This window comes from Mizuhopecten yessoensis, unplaced genomic scaffold, assembly GCF_002113885.1.
Source record: "Mizuhopecten yessoensis strain PY_sf001 unplaced genomic scaffold, ASM211388v2 scaffold5141, whole genome shotgun sequence".
Taxonomy (NCBI): Eukaryota; Metazoa; Mollusca; class Bivalvia; order Pectinida; family Pectinidae; genus Mizuhopecten; species Mizuhopecten yessoensis.
Genome location: NW_018405900.1, coordinates 754,997 through 772,096, shown reverse-complemented (window position 1 = coordinate 772,096; position 17,100 = coordinate 754,997). Strand labels below are relative to the sequence as shown.

At 35.9% G+C, this 17,100-nt stretch overlaps 1 protein-coding gene across 29 annotated transcripts in view; it reads left to right on the top strand.

Annotated features, from left to right (window-relative positions):
• Window positions 1–17,100, top strand: part of LOC110450250 (cytosolic carboxypeptidase 2-like) — a 143,559-nt gene that overhangs the window by 74,527 nt on the left and 51,932 nt on the right. For 21 of the 29 annotated variants that reach the window (XM_021497671.1, XM_021497677.1, XM_021497663.1 and 18 more), the window contains 13 exons: window positions 149–166; window positions 1,861–1,994; window positions 2,235–2,492; window positions 2,743–2,863; window positions 3,435–3,572; window positions 3,922–4,032; window positions 4,602–4,771; window positions 5,287–5,446; window positions 5,721–5,822; window positions 6,239–6,364; window positions 11,538–11,671; window positions 11,924–11,990; window positions 16,111–16,161. In XM_021497671.1, coding sequence (XP_021353346.1) covers window positions 149–166; window positions 1,861–1,994; window positions 2,235–2,492; window positions 2,743–2,863; window positions 3,435–3,572; window positions 3,922–4,032; window positions 4,602–4,771; window positions 5,287–5,446; window positions 5,721–5,822; window positions 6,239–6,364; window positions 11,538–11,671; window positions 11,924–11,990; window positions 16,111–16,161 — 1,590 coding nt within the window. The remainder of the gene's footprint in view (window positions 1–148; window positions 167–1,860; window positions 1,995–2,234; window positions 2,493–2,742; window positions 2,864–3,434; window positions 3,573–3,921; window positions 4,033–4,601; window positions 4,772–5,286; window positions 5,447–5,720; window positions 5,823–6,238; window positions 6,365–11,537; window positions 11,672–11,923; window positions 11,991–16,110; window positions 16,162–17,100) is intronic. The other 8 variants (XM_021497679.1, XM_021497676.1, XM_021497678.1 and 5 more) reach the window with 3 other exon arrangements.

Below are 17,100 nucleotides of genomic sequence, written 5' to 3'. Positions count from 1 at the left end.
TGGATAAAGAAAACTGAAGTTGTTAATGGATATTTTGATAATGAATATCAAAAATTAACTCTCTGTACATGCCATTCTTTATTTCTTGGAAGCTTTTTAAGAGGGTCCATATAAATATGAATACATTTCCATTTGTAATGATATTCAGAGGAAGAAGAGGATTGAGGTAAGTTATAGAAGGAGAGGGTAGGATTTTGTAGAGATTCAGCTTTAACGACTACAAGGCTTTACACTACAGACTGGAGGGTGTACAGTTTATATCAGGCACTGTTAGAATTTTAGTCACATGTTCATTGATCAGACAGCTTATTAAATAACTCGGTGATGAAATGCTTGTTAAATAACTCGGTAATGAAATGCTTGTTAAATAACTCGGTGACAAAATGCTTTTCTCTAAGATGGCTTTCCTTTTAGATGTTATCTTTTTTTTAGAAATGTTGATTTTGAATATTGAACAGGCTAGAACCTTCGATTTCAGAATTCAAGAAGACTCATATAAAATTTGGGTCCAATATGGAGTATAAAGTTGAATTCATGCACTTCATTATGTCACAAGGATTTAGAGATCGGCAGATAAACTTAAATTTTCACTGACTTTCATATAAAGCTGACTATAGTATAAGATTTAATTTACTAGATGACACAGACTGACAACATTATTGCCAGAAAATGTGAATTTTCTCTAAAGTTTAAACATGATTTGTTCCAATCAGAATAAATCTGGTTTCAAACAGTTGCTTCACAATTTAAGAAACAGTATGCAATCGACAATCATGATAAAAACTGCAACGGTTAGTATATAATTACGTACCTGATATTTTGTTTTCTTATTTTTCTTCTCACTTATACATATGTGTGATTCACCAGTAACAGTAGTATTTGGGTGTGTGTCTCCTGTTATACTGGGTAGCTGGACTAACCGTCACCATGCTGATACAATACTATCTACAGGACCATTACACCCTCACTGTTCAATAATAAGGATATACCGGTAAAAGATACCCAAATGAATTGTCTCATCATCAATCCTCAGCTCGTTGATCCATCCCAAAAGAACCTCAGAATATAAAAGTTTGAAAACTTCCCCAGTTTAGTTTGCCATGTGAGAAGCTATGTAAAGTTAATGTGTGAAGTACTCATCGTGAACATTAAGGACGAAGTATCTTGGTGGTGGCATTCACCTATCAATTCACTAGAAAAATAACATCATATGAATATTATTAATCTGAAGCTCGAGGAAGGTTAACAAAGATAACACCCTCGGGTCACTTGTAGAACATCTATACAGCTTAGAGAATGGTCAGATGGTGCAATAGATAGGGCACTCACATTTCATCAAAACCGCTGGGATCCGATTCCTCAGTTGGATGCGACAGGTATGGGGTTACCTGCCTGACCACATAGCTTTCCTTCGGATACTCCATTTCCTCCCACATTATGACCGTCTGCACACTTCAATCTAACTGATTGATTGATTGGTTTTACGTCCGCTTCACTACCGAGTAGTTTGGTTATCCAGCAGACGTGGCGAAATGACTGATTGATTGGTTTTACGTCCGCTTCACTACCGAGTAGTTTGGTTATCCAGCAGACGATCAACTAACTTTACTTTAACACTTTAAATATCTACAGGATATTTGCCTTTTTTTTTCTGTTTCTAAATATTCTGTTTTGATCTTTATTCTTGTCAAATATGGCTTTTTAGTATATTTATGAGTTTATGACTAATGTATGTGATTTGAATTTTGAAACATAAACGGGTTGTTCTTTCAGTTGGTGAGATTATAACTGCTTCGCTTTTGGTTTTCAAGATTTTCTACTCGCGTTTTAGCTCATGGGTTTGGCTTTATGTGATTTCAGTTTGTGAGGTCGAGGGTAAGAGGTTGTAGGTCAGGCCCCTCACAGTGTGCTCCCAAGATCAACACCGAGGAGGACACCACACTAATATTTGAGTCTCGTTTCGAGAGTGGGAACCTTGCCAAGGCCTGCCAGGTGTAAGTAGCTTTACTTATACAAATATCAGGAATAACAAGATTTGTGTCCCTCACATATAGCTAAGATTCAACTTCTGAATGATTTACCCATTTATGTTAATTATAAAGCTACAGACATCTCCTCATGTTAAAATTATACCATTCAATTCTGGAGCTATAGACTAGTTCTGCTGGTTGAAGGGAGACTCCTTGTGCATTATTTCCCTTAAATTAGTATAAAGTTTGTACATGTCCTTACAGAGGAGTCACCAACGACTACGAAATGTGGCTACGTTACGACCTCTATACCAACAAACACATACAGTGGTACTACTTCAGGGTATCAAATACCCGCGCCAACGTCAAGTACCGCTTCACCATCGTCAACTTCATCAAGTCAGACAGCCTGTATAACTACGGTATGAAGCCCCTGATGTACAGTGAGAAGGAGGCTCAGACTAAGAAAGTTGGCTGGATACGTTCTGGTAGCGACATCAAATACTACAGAAATAATATCAAGTAAGTACAGGATGGATTTCTGAGAGAAATTCCTTTTCTCGTTTCATGTAACAAGATTCTAGCCTGGAATGATATGACCGGATCTGACCAGACTTCTACCAGTTCGATTTAGTATTAAGAAAATCTGAAAATCTAGAAATAGTCACTAATGTATTGATTGTCCTATAAATATAACAGTTTATATACTTGTAAAGACTCTAGGTCTTATTTGCAGAGAACTATACACTTTATGATATATTTTCTATTGTAGATATGAAACTACCAAGGGAGAGAAGCCGTTTTACTCCCTGACGTGGACTGTGGAGTTTCCACATGACAATGATACAGTTTATTTTGCTCACTGCTTCCCATACACATACACAGACCTACAAGTAAGTCACGATCCTGGAAATTTTAGCTCTGTTTGGCTTAAATATGGTATGTTAAGAATAATAGAGGTTAAACTGCTATACCATCCTCTAGTACGATTTGTATTATAATCTCTGTTACACTTACAGAGGTTAAACTACAGTATAACATGTACTTATACAATGTGAAACCTCTGTTACACTTAGAGAGGTTAAACTACAGTTAACATGTAATAATACAATGTGAAACCTCTGTATTAGAGAGGTTAAACTACAGTATACCATGTACTTATACAATGTGAAACCTCTGTTACACTTAGAGAGGTTAAACTACAGTATACCATGTACTAATACAATGTGAAACCTCTGTTACACTTAGAGAGGTTAAACTACAGTATAACATGTACTAATACAATGTGAAACCTCTGTTACACTTAGAGAGGTTAAACTACAGTATAACATGTAATTATATAATGTGAAACCTCTGTTACACTTAGAGAGGTTGAGAAGAGAGTGACATTACCTTAAGAATGTAACATCTCTACTTGACAGGAACTGGTTTATTAAATGAGATTTGCTTGTTTGTCTTTATTAGGATTACCTTCTAGATATAACAAATGACCCGGTGAAGTCCAAAATCTGTAAACAGAGAGTGCTATGTCGGACGCTCGCCGGGAACCTCGTCTACGTTCTCACCATTACCTCACCATCACAAAACCCAGAGGACATCAAGGTTGGTGAACATACTCTACTAAGATCTTTACCTCAGCATTTTATGGGTTGATTGGCTCCCCAAGGAGTTATCAATTAAAAAAACTATATGTAGTCACACCAACATCAAATATTTAAGTTGGCGATGTCTCGATTCGTAACTAAGTCATAGAATGTTCCCTGTGAAGGAATTATCTCATGAACATCTGATTTTAACAGGATACAGTGAGCAAGGTCTGTGGGGGATTGTTATAATCAGGATTTTTTGTGGCAGTTCTTATAATATGACGGATGGTAGATTAAAATGTAATGGATGGTAGAGTGTTAAGAAATGGATATGTTATAATAAACTTGCCCCAATACTTTTTCAGCATAAGAAAGCCGTCGTGATCACATCTCGAGTACATCCTGGCGAGTGTAATGCCAGCTGGATGATGAAAGGTTTCCTTGACTACCTGACTGGTAGCTCCGCAGACGCTAAGGTATGACAACAATCTTATAGACACTCACAGACAACGTGTCACTTGCACACACACATATTGTTCATATGTTTAAATGTAGTTTTAAATTTTAGAGCTTGTTTAACAATAATTTGAATTGAAACCTGTCTTTTATATTCACTAGAGAGAACAGTATCTGAAGTGAAATTGGCATGTAATAGAACAAATTCAATGGAATTGTATTTGCTTGAAATCATTAGTGAATATTTTTACAAATTGAACAAAAATAGAGTAACACTGATGTGACAGTGTTTGTGTGGTCTTTGTTGTTAAAATCGGTTAAGTGACAGCTTATATATATGCGGTCTTTGTTGCTAAAATCGGTTGAGTGACAGCCTATATGTGGTCTATGTTGCTAAAATTAGTTAAGTGACAGCCTGTATGTGGTCTATGTTGCTAAAATCGATTAAGTGACAGTTTATATGTGGTCTTTGTTGCTGAAATTAGTTAGGTGACAGCCTCTATGTGGTCTATGTTGCTAAAATCGGTTAAAAGACGGCCTATATGTGGTCACTGTGTACCAACAGTTAAATGGTGTGGTTTATTTGCAGCTTCTGCGAGACACATTCATCTTTAAGATTGTGCCAATGTTAAACCCTGACGGAGTGATAGTGGGTAACTACCGGTGCTCCCTAGCAGGCAGAGACCTAAACAGGAACTACAAAACTGTGCTCAAGGACTCCTACCCCTCCGTGTGGCACACAAAAAACATGATCCGCAAGTACGTGTCCAAAGATACATATATCTAGTTGTTTTGATAAAGGGGAAAAAATAGTTCATTTTGTACGTTTAGAAGGAAAAGGGAGGTAACTCTTATCTCCTTTGAAATGAAATCCCCCCCACCAACTGAGTCGGATATACTTAGCTGTTACCTGCTATCAGTCACTAGATTAGTTATTGTTTGTGTTCAGGAATTGTGATAAAGCATTTAAAAAAAAGGCACTAAAACACATTTTAATGATGTATTGTATGTGTCTCTTGGACTTTTGTATACAATTTAATGGTTTTTGATTTGATTAAAACATATTTTATTTACAAAAATACCAATGGGATTAGAAACCAGTTAAAAAACTTAAAAGGATGTAAACACTTGAAGAAGTGTAGTATTATCCCGGTATATGTTGCTATTTGACTTCTGTTCAGAGATTTCTGTAAACATGCATTGCAGATTGCTATAAGATTTCCATAAACTTGTTTGATAGATTTCTGTAAGCACATGATGTATTTTGCTCACAGACTTCTCCAGGAGAGAGAGATCATTGTGTATTGTGACCTTCACGGACATAGCAGAAAACAAAATGTGTTCATCTACGGCTGTGACAACCGCCACAACCCGGAGAAACGCCTCCGAGAACGGATCTTCCCTGTCATGCTCAACAAGAATGCTCCAGACAAGGTACCATCCACTCCTTACTGACCTTCCCTTATAAAACAGGTGGTCACATTTTGTATTGTCTTGAAACATGTGACAGCACCCATTTTACTGTGTTCATATACTTATTTGTGCTTCAATTACTTTAATATGCATGGTCAAACCAGGAGTTTAATGTTATTACACTGTTTATCTGTTTAAAGTTTTTAAAATATGAGATGAAATTTAAAAAATTGAATAGATAATGTAAGACAGTCCCCACTGTTTTCGGTATATCGAAGCCTGTGATCTGTTTCAGTTTAAGTTTGAGTCGTGTAAGTTCAAGGTTCAGAAGAGCAAAGAAGGGACAGGTCGGATTGTCATGTGGCACATGGGTATAATGAATAGCTACACGATGGAGGTATGTTATACACTATAATACTGATTTTCTCACAAAAATGTTTTGTTTTTGCTTTCAACAAAAGTGTCTGAAGCTTTTTTAGTACATTACTTGTTTCATGAAGAATATGCAATGGCCGATTGCCACATTATCACTTCTATCCTAGCCTTCTGTCTTAGCACTTGCCAACCACTCATGGGATTCGGTCAGGTAAAACACTTTGAAAGCCTTAAGACATCTCTGACAGGGTCAAGTGGTTTTCTTTTAAACATACAATATTAGAAGCATGTCTGGAGAATTAGGAAGGCAAATAGGCACACTTGTATTTGTTGGCCAATAAAAACTGCATGTCTGCTTGAAATGGACAGAACTGCTCAGAATAACATTATGTCTGATAGTGAAGCCGCGAAGTCCTGTAACATGCCTGTATGTTGTAGGCGACGTTCTGCGGCTCCACCATTGGGAAGAAGAAGGGCTACCACTTTACCTTGCTGGACTTTGAGGCGATGGGCTACCACTTCTGTGATACCTTATTGGACTACTGCGATCCAGACAACACTAAGGTATCTTGTTCTCATTTATCGTACTGGAATGTAGGAAAATTTTTCAGTACAAATAAATTTATCCTAGATAAATTTTGGATTTGAGCATGAGGTAAAATTGAGTTTCTTTCAGAAAGTCTGCTATAGAAAGAGACATGTTAAATATATTTTGACTGAGGATAATGTTGGCAAAAAGGAATTTTTCATTACCATTAAAACTCCTTATGTATAAGATAACAGCTGTAATTGATAGTGTTGATTTCATAAATTTAAGACATTGCTTGTGATCTAGACAGATCGTTTGATTCCACTTTATCATTACTAACATCATTCAATTACATTACAGAAGTAAATATACATTCAGAGTGAACACACCTGCGCATTCTCCTGCACTTTTAATGTAGAAGTGATGCTTTATATCATACATCGGTAGAATCAGTTTATGGTATCATATAGAAAACCTAGATTGCTATACTGTAGGAGGACAAGTATGTGTGAAGGGATTACTACAGTTATAGGGGACAGCCTGTATCATACATCAGTAGAATCAGTTTATGGTATCATATAGAAAACCTAGATTGCTACACTGTAGGAGGACAAGTATTTGTGAAGGGATTTCTACTGTTATAGGGGACTACTCGTATCATACATCAGTAGAATCAGTTTATGGTATCATATAGAAAACCTAGATTGCTACACTGTAGGAGGACAAGTATTTGTGAAGGGATTACTACAGTTATAGGGGACAGCCTGTATCATACATCAGTAGAATCAGTTATGGTATCATATAGAAAACCTAGATTGCTATACTGTAGGAGGACAAGTATTTGTGAAGAGGTTTCTACAGTTATAGGGGACTACTCGTATCATACATCGGTAGAATCAGTTATGGTATCATATAGAAAACCAGGTGCGAAGAAGTTTCTACAGTTATAAGGGACAGCCCTGTATAATACATCATAAATAATGTATTGATTTTTGTTGCTTTTGCTTGCCATTCATGATGCTCGGTAATCCCACTATTTGCTGAAATAACTACGGTAAATATTTGTTGCTTTCCACATGAAGAGGAGGCACATACTCATGGCGCCCATCCTCCCCCATATATAGCCTCACCTTCACCTGTACCTGTATATACAGCCGCAGTAGTCTGGTATTCTAGGTCTGTCAACATCACGCTTTTGTCTGCATGATCATCCATATAAGATTGGTTGGAGAACTAGTTATGGACTCAAAAAAACAAGATATAATTCATTGTTTTCATATCATATTTTAGTAATCATACAGGTACTATCACAGAAAATCATCATATTTTAATAATCATACAGGTACTATCACTGAAAATCATCATGTTTTGATTTATTCACCTCATGAATCAATCATCAGACTACTCAGAAATGTGTTGTATATTTGATTTCTAACAATCAAGCACCAATCCCTTTGTCTCCCACTGCTACCATCACTTTACATTATACATCGTCACGCTTTGTTTTACTAAAAACTATTCCATTCAACAAATATATAGCAGTTTTTGTAGGAGTGGGATATTTTGGTTTCAATAATACACTGTTGTCAGGTGAATAAATAATGTCAATAATCTAAATATATACTGATATCTGATAATCCTCGACTTTTTCGAGACAACTTAAATGGTCCTGAACAGTTCCTTATTCCGTCTTTTCGTATTGCAGAGTTATCTGCTCTTGTGAGCAGGTATTGATTGTTACATCATTAGTTTGTGTGAGAAAATGACATCGTTTTCTCAAATATTTATGACGTTACTCTCACAAACAAATGACGTAACAATCAATACCAGCTCACAAGAGCAGATAACTCTGCAATACGAAAAGACGGAATAGACACTCCTGTCAAAACTTCAATTGCCTCCTAAAGAAGGTAATGGTCCTGTAAAGTCACTGTTAAGTTAAGAAAGTTAATAATGGGCACTAGTTCAGAGTAAATGTTACCCTCTGTTAGATGGGAATAAAATGGATGTTAAAGATAACAGGTCCATGTTCAGAGAAATATTACTTGTCCTTGGGGATATTAAATGTTGCATCATTGTCCATAACTTAAATTCAGCGATATATCCCATAATACTGCGCTCATTTAATTGTTTTATAACAACTAATATATTCATTACTAATTAACCCCTCACATGCTTTGTACATTACACAATTGGTTGTGATATAAGTTAACATGCAATGTTAGTCTTGCTTCCTGTGATTGGACATGCTTTATGTTACCATTACAAGCTTTAAGTTAGCACAACTGTTTATTTGTTTCTGTTTGTTTTCCTGGGGGTTTTAACCCCTACAAGTAATATTTTGTTTTTTTAATATTTATAATATCTTTTTCTCCATTTCAACTTTTTGGTTGTCTTCTGATTGTTGCATACGATATTTGGAGAATACATTTGTAGGCAACACAGCTCAATTTCTTTGTGGAGATAAAATTAATGTGTACATTAGTGTACAACACTACCCTTACACAGATGTTTTATACTGTTCAATATGTACATAAGTGTATAACACTACCCTTACACAGATGTTTTATACTGTTCAATGTGTACATTAGTGTACAACACTACCCTCACACGGATCTTTTATACTGTTCAATATGTACATAAGTGTATAACACTACCCTTACACAGATGTTTTATACTGTTCAATGTGTACACTAGTGTACAACACTACCCTTACACAGATGTTTTATACTGTTCAATGTGTACATAAGAGTATACCACTACCCTTACACAGATGTGTTATACTGTTCAATGTGTACTTTAGTGTACAACACTTCCCTTACACAGATGTTTTATACTGTTCAATGTGTACATAAGAGTATACCACTACCCTTACACAGATGTGTTATACTGTTCAATATGTACATAAGTGTATAACACTACCCTAACACAGATGTTTTATACTGTTCAATGTGTACATAAGAGTATACCACTACCCTTACACAGATGTGTTATACTGTTCAATGTGTTCTTTAGTGTACAACACTACTCTTACACAGCTGTGTTATACTGTTCAATGTGTACATTAGTGTACAACACTTCCCTTACACAGATGTTTTATACTGTTCAATGTGGACATTAGTGTACAACACTACCCTTACACAGATGTTTTATACTGTTCAAATGGAATGCCTTGTCTTGCATTGTTATATGTTATGGTATTGCTGATGACAGGCCAATATTCACAGCAGCCACAGTACTACTAATGTTCAGTTAAAATTTGAATTGTGTATTGGGTTTGTAAAACTATGGATAATAGTTGTCTATGTTCATTTACATTTGAACTTCTTGATAATGTAACAGAATGTGGAAACATGCATTTAACAAGAGGACAGAAATAATCAGCTGTGAAAGCGAAGAAAACTGTGTTCAGCATTTGAACTTTTAAATTACATATTTCAGCATTCAGAACAAAGACTTTTTCCATCTTCTTCATGACATGCCACTTATATATTTACCGGTCGTTCTCTTTCGTAGTGAAATTATAATTGTTAAGAAACACTTAGTCGGACATCTTATTTATCAAAGTTTCTAGCAATGAACTAACCTTACAAACATGACAGAAAACATGTTTCGTGCTAATTCTACTGACAGTGTGAGGTATCAACTTCACGGGAAATTTTGATGCGGAAGCCGACACCGTCGCACAGTGGTTACGACTAAGACTGTCAGGCATTCTGTAGTATCACGGAAATCAATGGCAACAATACGAAAAGATCAAACTAAATCTATAATATGAATTTATTTTGATTGTTCAAATAGATTACTTATTGTAAAAGACACCGAAATCAACTCACAATTTCAACCCGGCCATTTCAACCAGCTATATTTTCCGGAAGTTATCGGAAGAGCTCTTCAATCACATGACCAATCACATGGCCGCTACTCGAGAGCTCTCGTGATTTCTCGCTGAAAACATTGTGGAATCTCGTAAGACTTTGAGTAAACAACAACAGGAAAATGGGACACCGATCACTCATTAAAAAATGTGAGGATTTGAGGACTTTCCATAAGTTCATGTCCCACGCCGTGAGACTTAATTGGAGGTGAAAATCTGTGAGATATTGCCTCACGCCGTGAGATCTGGCTTGTATGAGGTTGCATGAAGATTGTCGTTTAACACAAATAAACGCCACAAATCTTGATTATGTGATAAAAAGGATCTTATACTCGCTTTCATTTCATGTGGCGAGGCTCGCTAAATTGAAAAACTCTTAGACTCATTTCATAAAACTCATATGAAATGGAAACTCATGTGAGAACCTATATATACAACCCACAACAAAGTTGTGGGAGGGATGAAGGCTGATGTATACTGGAAACAGGTTGTTCTGTCTGTCTGTAGAAGGAAGTTTGTCAAATGCGCTACAGCTTACCTTCTCAACTGCTTTGCATTAACGTCCGCACATGATCAAGTATCTGTAGGTAGAGGAGAGCAGCTAGATTTATCTCGGGTGATATCCGTTGAAAGGGGGAAGGATGCATAACCAAAATGCTGAGAGACTCGGAACTGTCTCCGCTCGCTGACTGACAGGTGAAATCCGCCAGTAATTAAGTAGCAATCGGGAATTTCGTTAGTTTAGGAATTTGGACTAAGGGAGGCAATCCCTAAACAATTAAAAAGGTTTGTTAAAGGTATTAATTTCTTTGGCTTATATTTAGTAAATTGCAGTACATGTTTCCCCTTATATCACATCCAAGAAATAACTCAACTCTCCTAAGTTATGTAGTACAGATGTAATTTCTTCTTGTTCTATTTCAATATTTACATACATTTTTTTATAAAAATGCATCAGAAGGGTCCTAAATATGTTAAAAATGCTTGCCATCATGGTATATGACGGGCATCCATTGTTTCGCCCCTGCAGTAATCATGTTTTTATGTAGGTTCAAGGCGCATTAGTTAGCCTGTGGTCAGTAGTTCTAGTATGATCATCTCAAAATCATTTTAAACAAATAGGATTTAATTATACATGGACAAATTTGAACACCTTTATAGCATAATATTACACTGCGACATTGTTTCACCTATGTGTATATTATTGCTTAACTTTTATTTATTTGTAGGTTATCTTTAGTTTACTTATGATGTAGCTGTGGTTTTACCTATACTTTCTGAGTCACTAATATACCCAGCATGTTATCATCACTTTAATGTTGTAATTACAGTGTGCTAATGTACTTCTGGAATTGGAGGACAAGATGAAGAGGGACATCCTTGCCAAACTCCAGAGAGCTGGAATAAGTCCAAACTCAGCTGACGACATTGACCTCAGCGATGACTTCAGCTCTCTCGAGTCCAGGTCAGTTTTAATTCTGGGGACATAGCTCTCATTAATTTCTTAGTGCGGTAAAATAATCAATTTAATTAAGTCAAAAACTTAAAGAAACTGCAGAGCATATTATCTGTAGTTTTCCACTTGAATCAAAATTTGAGTGATCTGTTATCCTTTGTAGTTAGAGGTCAAACCTTACATATGCTTAGGTTACTATCAAATTCACTAAAACTAGATTTATTACCATGTTCTACAAGGTATGACTATTATGTATTGTAGTGATGGTGGGTCAGACAGCTCTGTGTCCGATGGGCCTCCGGTGCATTTGCAGTTCGCTCCTCAAAGGGTAGGTAACTCCAGGAAGTTTTTGAAATTATTGGTCAAGGGATATTTCTTTTTGTCAAGATACTGTTCATCATTTACATTTTGCAATTTTTCACTTTCATGAATTATTTCTGGAAAAACACTTCAGACATGTCTTTTAACCATGTAAGGATTGCTGGAGATTATAGCCACTGAAGGAGATGATGGAGTTTATGAAGCTCATTATATCCTTCAGCCTGGGAAATAAAGAACTCAACCAGGTTATATCAGCCCATATAACCGGCCTAAAACCTATTTCACTGATAACAAAAACTGACAACAAAATGTAGATGATTATCAGTATCAGGGAGCTGGATTATAATTTTCCTGGTGATTCTTCAGAAACGTTCTATTTCTCAGTGCACTAAATGTGGGTAGATTTATTGCTTGTAAATTAAAATTGCATGGATTCGCGGGCAATGATTAAATATGGGGTGTGATTTTGGATGTTACATCAATAAACGTTGCTGGATACGATTGCATGGTTGTGAATCTGTGGCCATGTTTACGGAAAGGACCTGGGAGCTAACAGTCCGGTAACGTGTGACTGATTAATCAGATATAGTTTGTCATGTCTGGTAACTGTGTGCATGTCTACAACTAACAAAGTGTTACAATAAAAAAACTGCTTAATTTTTACGAATTTTGAAAAACAATTAAAAAAATCTACATTGTTAAGTTTCCTATATTTAAAGCTGTTATGTTTTTGTATTGATTAGTTTTGGTAAACTGAAAATCACTTTCCTTCGTGATCAATTATTATATTAATTTAAGAAGAGACTCATTTGCAAATTTAAATATTCCACAAATAATTGTCTTTGGATAATTACCATAGCAATCCTTTCGGTCATGCATTGAAGTTTTCGTGAGTAAAACGTACAAATATCGCTTTTGAAATAAAATGTACGCAAGAAAATGAAGTGATTTCCAGTATGACAATGGTAAAGAAAACCAATACGATATTTATTGTTGTTTTATTATAGAGCCTGGTGTATATAACCTCAGTATTCGTATATTAATATACCCTACCATCTTGTTAGAGTGTCTTTTTTATATAAAAACTGCTAGTAACACCAATCTGCTTAAATGTTATAATTGTCTAAGGTGATGTACCACCTGAACTCAGTACAGTCCAACCCACACATTATAGTCTCAGTGTGTCACATATTGAAAGCTGTATTCTGATTGGATAATTCTGTATACAGTTGTGGGATCGCACAACGTTACACGATGTGCGGTGTGCGCACGATGTGTGAATGGTGTGTGAACGATGTGTGAACGGTGTGTGAACGATGTGTGCACGAAGTGCGAACGATAAAAAATTAGAGGATCGTTGCTTGCACACATTTGTGCGGACGATCGACGAACGTTGTGCGATAACAATCGTGGTTGGTGTAAATTGAGGAATGGCTTAACAATATATACGGTTTCGTGTTTAAACATATACACGCAAAATCTATAAATATATACTTCTGTCTATACTTTCTTAAATTTAGAAATGGTGTTTTCGGTTTGACAACCTTAATCGACACATGTATAATTACAACACAGTCTCGGCAACACAGGTAAACATAGCCACGTTGTACCTGGACCGTAGTTTTCCCCCGCCCGGGCACTTACGTAACTCGCCAAGGCGTGAAAACTATAGAGGTATAGACCAAAACGAATGCAAATAACAAAATTTAAACGTCCAGTTGTGTTTTCATAACGGTCATATGGTATCACATGTCAGGCAAAGGCCAGGTAAAATTTCGGTCACTCATCAAATTGTTATTTACCTGTTCTGTTACCGAGGAGCCAGTCTAACGGCCACTGTATACTGTGTTACACGCATTGTAAAATTGTAAATAATCTTAATTATGGTGATGAGAAATTACAGTATTATATACAGTGTACATTATTGCATACAAGCCTTCCATATTTTTTTCATTCCGTAATATTGATCAACAAATTGTACCAAATCGCAAAGTTGTGCGGAGAGAAGCGCTCAATGGGGCGAACGATTGTTAAATCGCACAGTTGTGCGCACCATGTGTGGACGATGTGTGGATGGTGTGTGAACGATGTATGCACGGTGTGCGCACGATATTTTTGGTGCATTGTGCGGTCACACAACTATATGTCGGAACATGCAGTATCCATACAGTTTTGTTTTGAAAATGCCCAACCGTGTATTAAATACAGTCTATTTTATTTAGGTATTGGGCATATTTGTAGTCCATATCTTTTCGGTTAGGTAGTCAGCTTGAAGGACTTTATAGACAGTTCAGCATGAGGCTTAACTCAAAAATATTACCGTTGGGTTGAGATTTGTCGTTATCGCACAGGAATGACAGACTCTGTGAGGTGTAGGTTATACTGTGCAGAGTCTGGGCTGTGTGGCTACTATACCTTGTAGCTTACTGATGTTGTGGTTATATAAAGTAATATATTCCAAATTTATCAGCTGGTTACATGTATTGTAAATAACCCATATATGGATGTTAATATAACCAGAACTGTCTCTGTCCAAGTGTGCTTATTCTTAATTTTGTGTAAAATGCTCCGTAAATAGATCTTTTTATAAAGTGTAAAATTTTAAAATTTGATGACTTCAAAATATTTTGGCCATTCCTGTAACTTTATTTTTTTATACATATACAATTAAAACTAACATTGCATACTTATCTGAGCTTGATCATTCAGGGATGTTCACTTATACTTGTCTGATACCAGGGCCTAGAAATTTTATGTCAATAATAATGAAATTTTTTAATATATGATATGAAAATGTAGGTCTGGTTAGTAGACGTTAGCATGTGAGTCTGTACAGATCTAGATATAAAATTGTACATCCCTGTAACTGTCCATGTGAGTCTGTACATATCTAGATATAAAATTGTACATCCCTGTTACTGTTCATGTGAGTCTGTACAGATCTAGATATAAAATTGTACATCCCTGTAACTGTTCATGTGAGTCTGTACAGATCTAGATATAAAATTGTACATCCCTGTAACTGTTCATGTGAGTCTGTACAGATCTAGATATAAAATTGTACATCCCTGTAACTGTTCATGTGAGTCTGTACAGATCTAGATATAAAATTGTACATCCCTGTAACTGTTCATGTGAGTCTGTACAGATCTAGATATAAAATTGTACATCCCTGTAACTGTTCATGTGAGTCTGTACAGATCTAGATATAAAATTGTACATCCCTGTAACTGTTCATGTGAGTCTGTACAGATCTAGATATAAAATTGTACATCCCTGTAACTGTTCATGTGAGTCTGTACAGATCTAGATATAAAATTGTACATCCCTGTAACTGTTCATGTGAGTCTGTACAGATCTAGATATGAAATTGTACATCCCTGTAACTGTTCATGTGAGTCTGTACAGATCTACATATAAAATTGTACATCCCTGTAACTGTTCATGTGAGTCTGTACAGATCTAGATATGAAATTGTACATCCCTGTAACTGTTCTTCAATACACTTTGTTGAAGTATCTCTGTTTTTGATATGATGATTGTTTCAGTAAATGTCGTTTTGGTGTCTTTGATACTCAAATACTAAACTATTTCGGTCTTGGAAATACTCAGAACATTAACATTGAGTTGTTTGTCTAAATATGATGAGATTGATTTTAAAGTTAATTTGATTGTATGGATGTCTTAAGTTAATATGTCAACAGTCTAGATTTCAAAGTAAGAAATGATATTGATTTTAAAGAGAAATGATGGTATTGATTACAAAGTTAAATTGTTTTTGATAGATATCGCTGTGACAGATCCAGAGGTTGGTTCCAAGTTAGGTCTGGGTAGAGATTCCTTTATACCAAAGGAAAGACATATACACAATACATGGTGTTATACCAAAGGAAAGACATATACACAATACATGGTGTTATACCAAAGGAAAGACATATACACAATACATGGTTTTAAGGAGTTATTCACTGCTAGGATCGAGTTCCCCGGAGCCTAAAAATCCAGCCTCTGGATTTGCCATTGAGATACAATTTAAAAGTTTTCCCCAACCTTCCACATAAAATATATGTATTGGAATTTCAAGGTGACTTGGAACTAACACTTGTCCTTTCTCTGTCTTTTGACAGGAGGATATACAAGTACGTACCCCGTACAGATTCCGCATGTTATCTCAACAAGTTTGTTATCTCCCTCATAATCCTTCCCTCTGGGCTGTCTTTTGCTTGTTATCACAAGACTGATCTGGAGTAACCTCCCTTTGCTTACAGTTTTATATTATTTATCAGTAACAATTATTTACTGTGAAGTTTATCACTTATATTAATGTTTTAAGCTTTCAATTATAAACCTATTAAGGCTTTCTTGAACGCATTGAAATTTATAATAATTTTGGTTTTCCTACTGACCACTTGTCGCGTCTACTCTGAGATTAACTCAGGAGAATATTTCCTTTTTGTGGATTTGTTTTTGTATGCAATTGTTTGTAATAGTAAAAAACACATACAGCATCCTCTTTACAATCATCAGAAAGCCTTCTCTTTACAAATATCAGAAAGCCTTCTCTTTACAAATTTCAGAAAGCCTTCTCTTTATAAACATCAGACAGCATCCTCTTTACCAACATCAGACAGCCTTCTCTTTACAAACATCAGATAGCCTTCTCTTTACAAACATCAGACAGCCTTCTATTTACAAACATTGAAAGCCTTCTCTTTACAAACATCAGACAGCATCCTCTTTACCAACATCAGGAAGCCTTCTCTTTACAAACAGTAGAAAGCCTTCTCTTTACAAACATTGAAAGCCTTCTCTTTATAAACATCAGAAAGCCTTCTCTTTACAAACATCAGACGGCCTTCTCTTTATAAACATCAGAAAGCCTTCTCTTTACAAACATCAGAAAGCCTTCTCTTTACAAACATTGAAAGCCGCCTTCTTTACAGTGAAGCTTTGGGTCAGTGTTGGTAGACCCAGATTATATCAAAGATAAAACTATTGACAATAGTGCCATTGGCCAAAACTATGGACAGTGAAAATAAAAGAGGGTGCTCTCTGCCTTTTGATGTCTGTTTCTGCTATGTCGAATGTTTCTACTGATAATTCTCTTTCCTGAATGA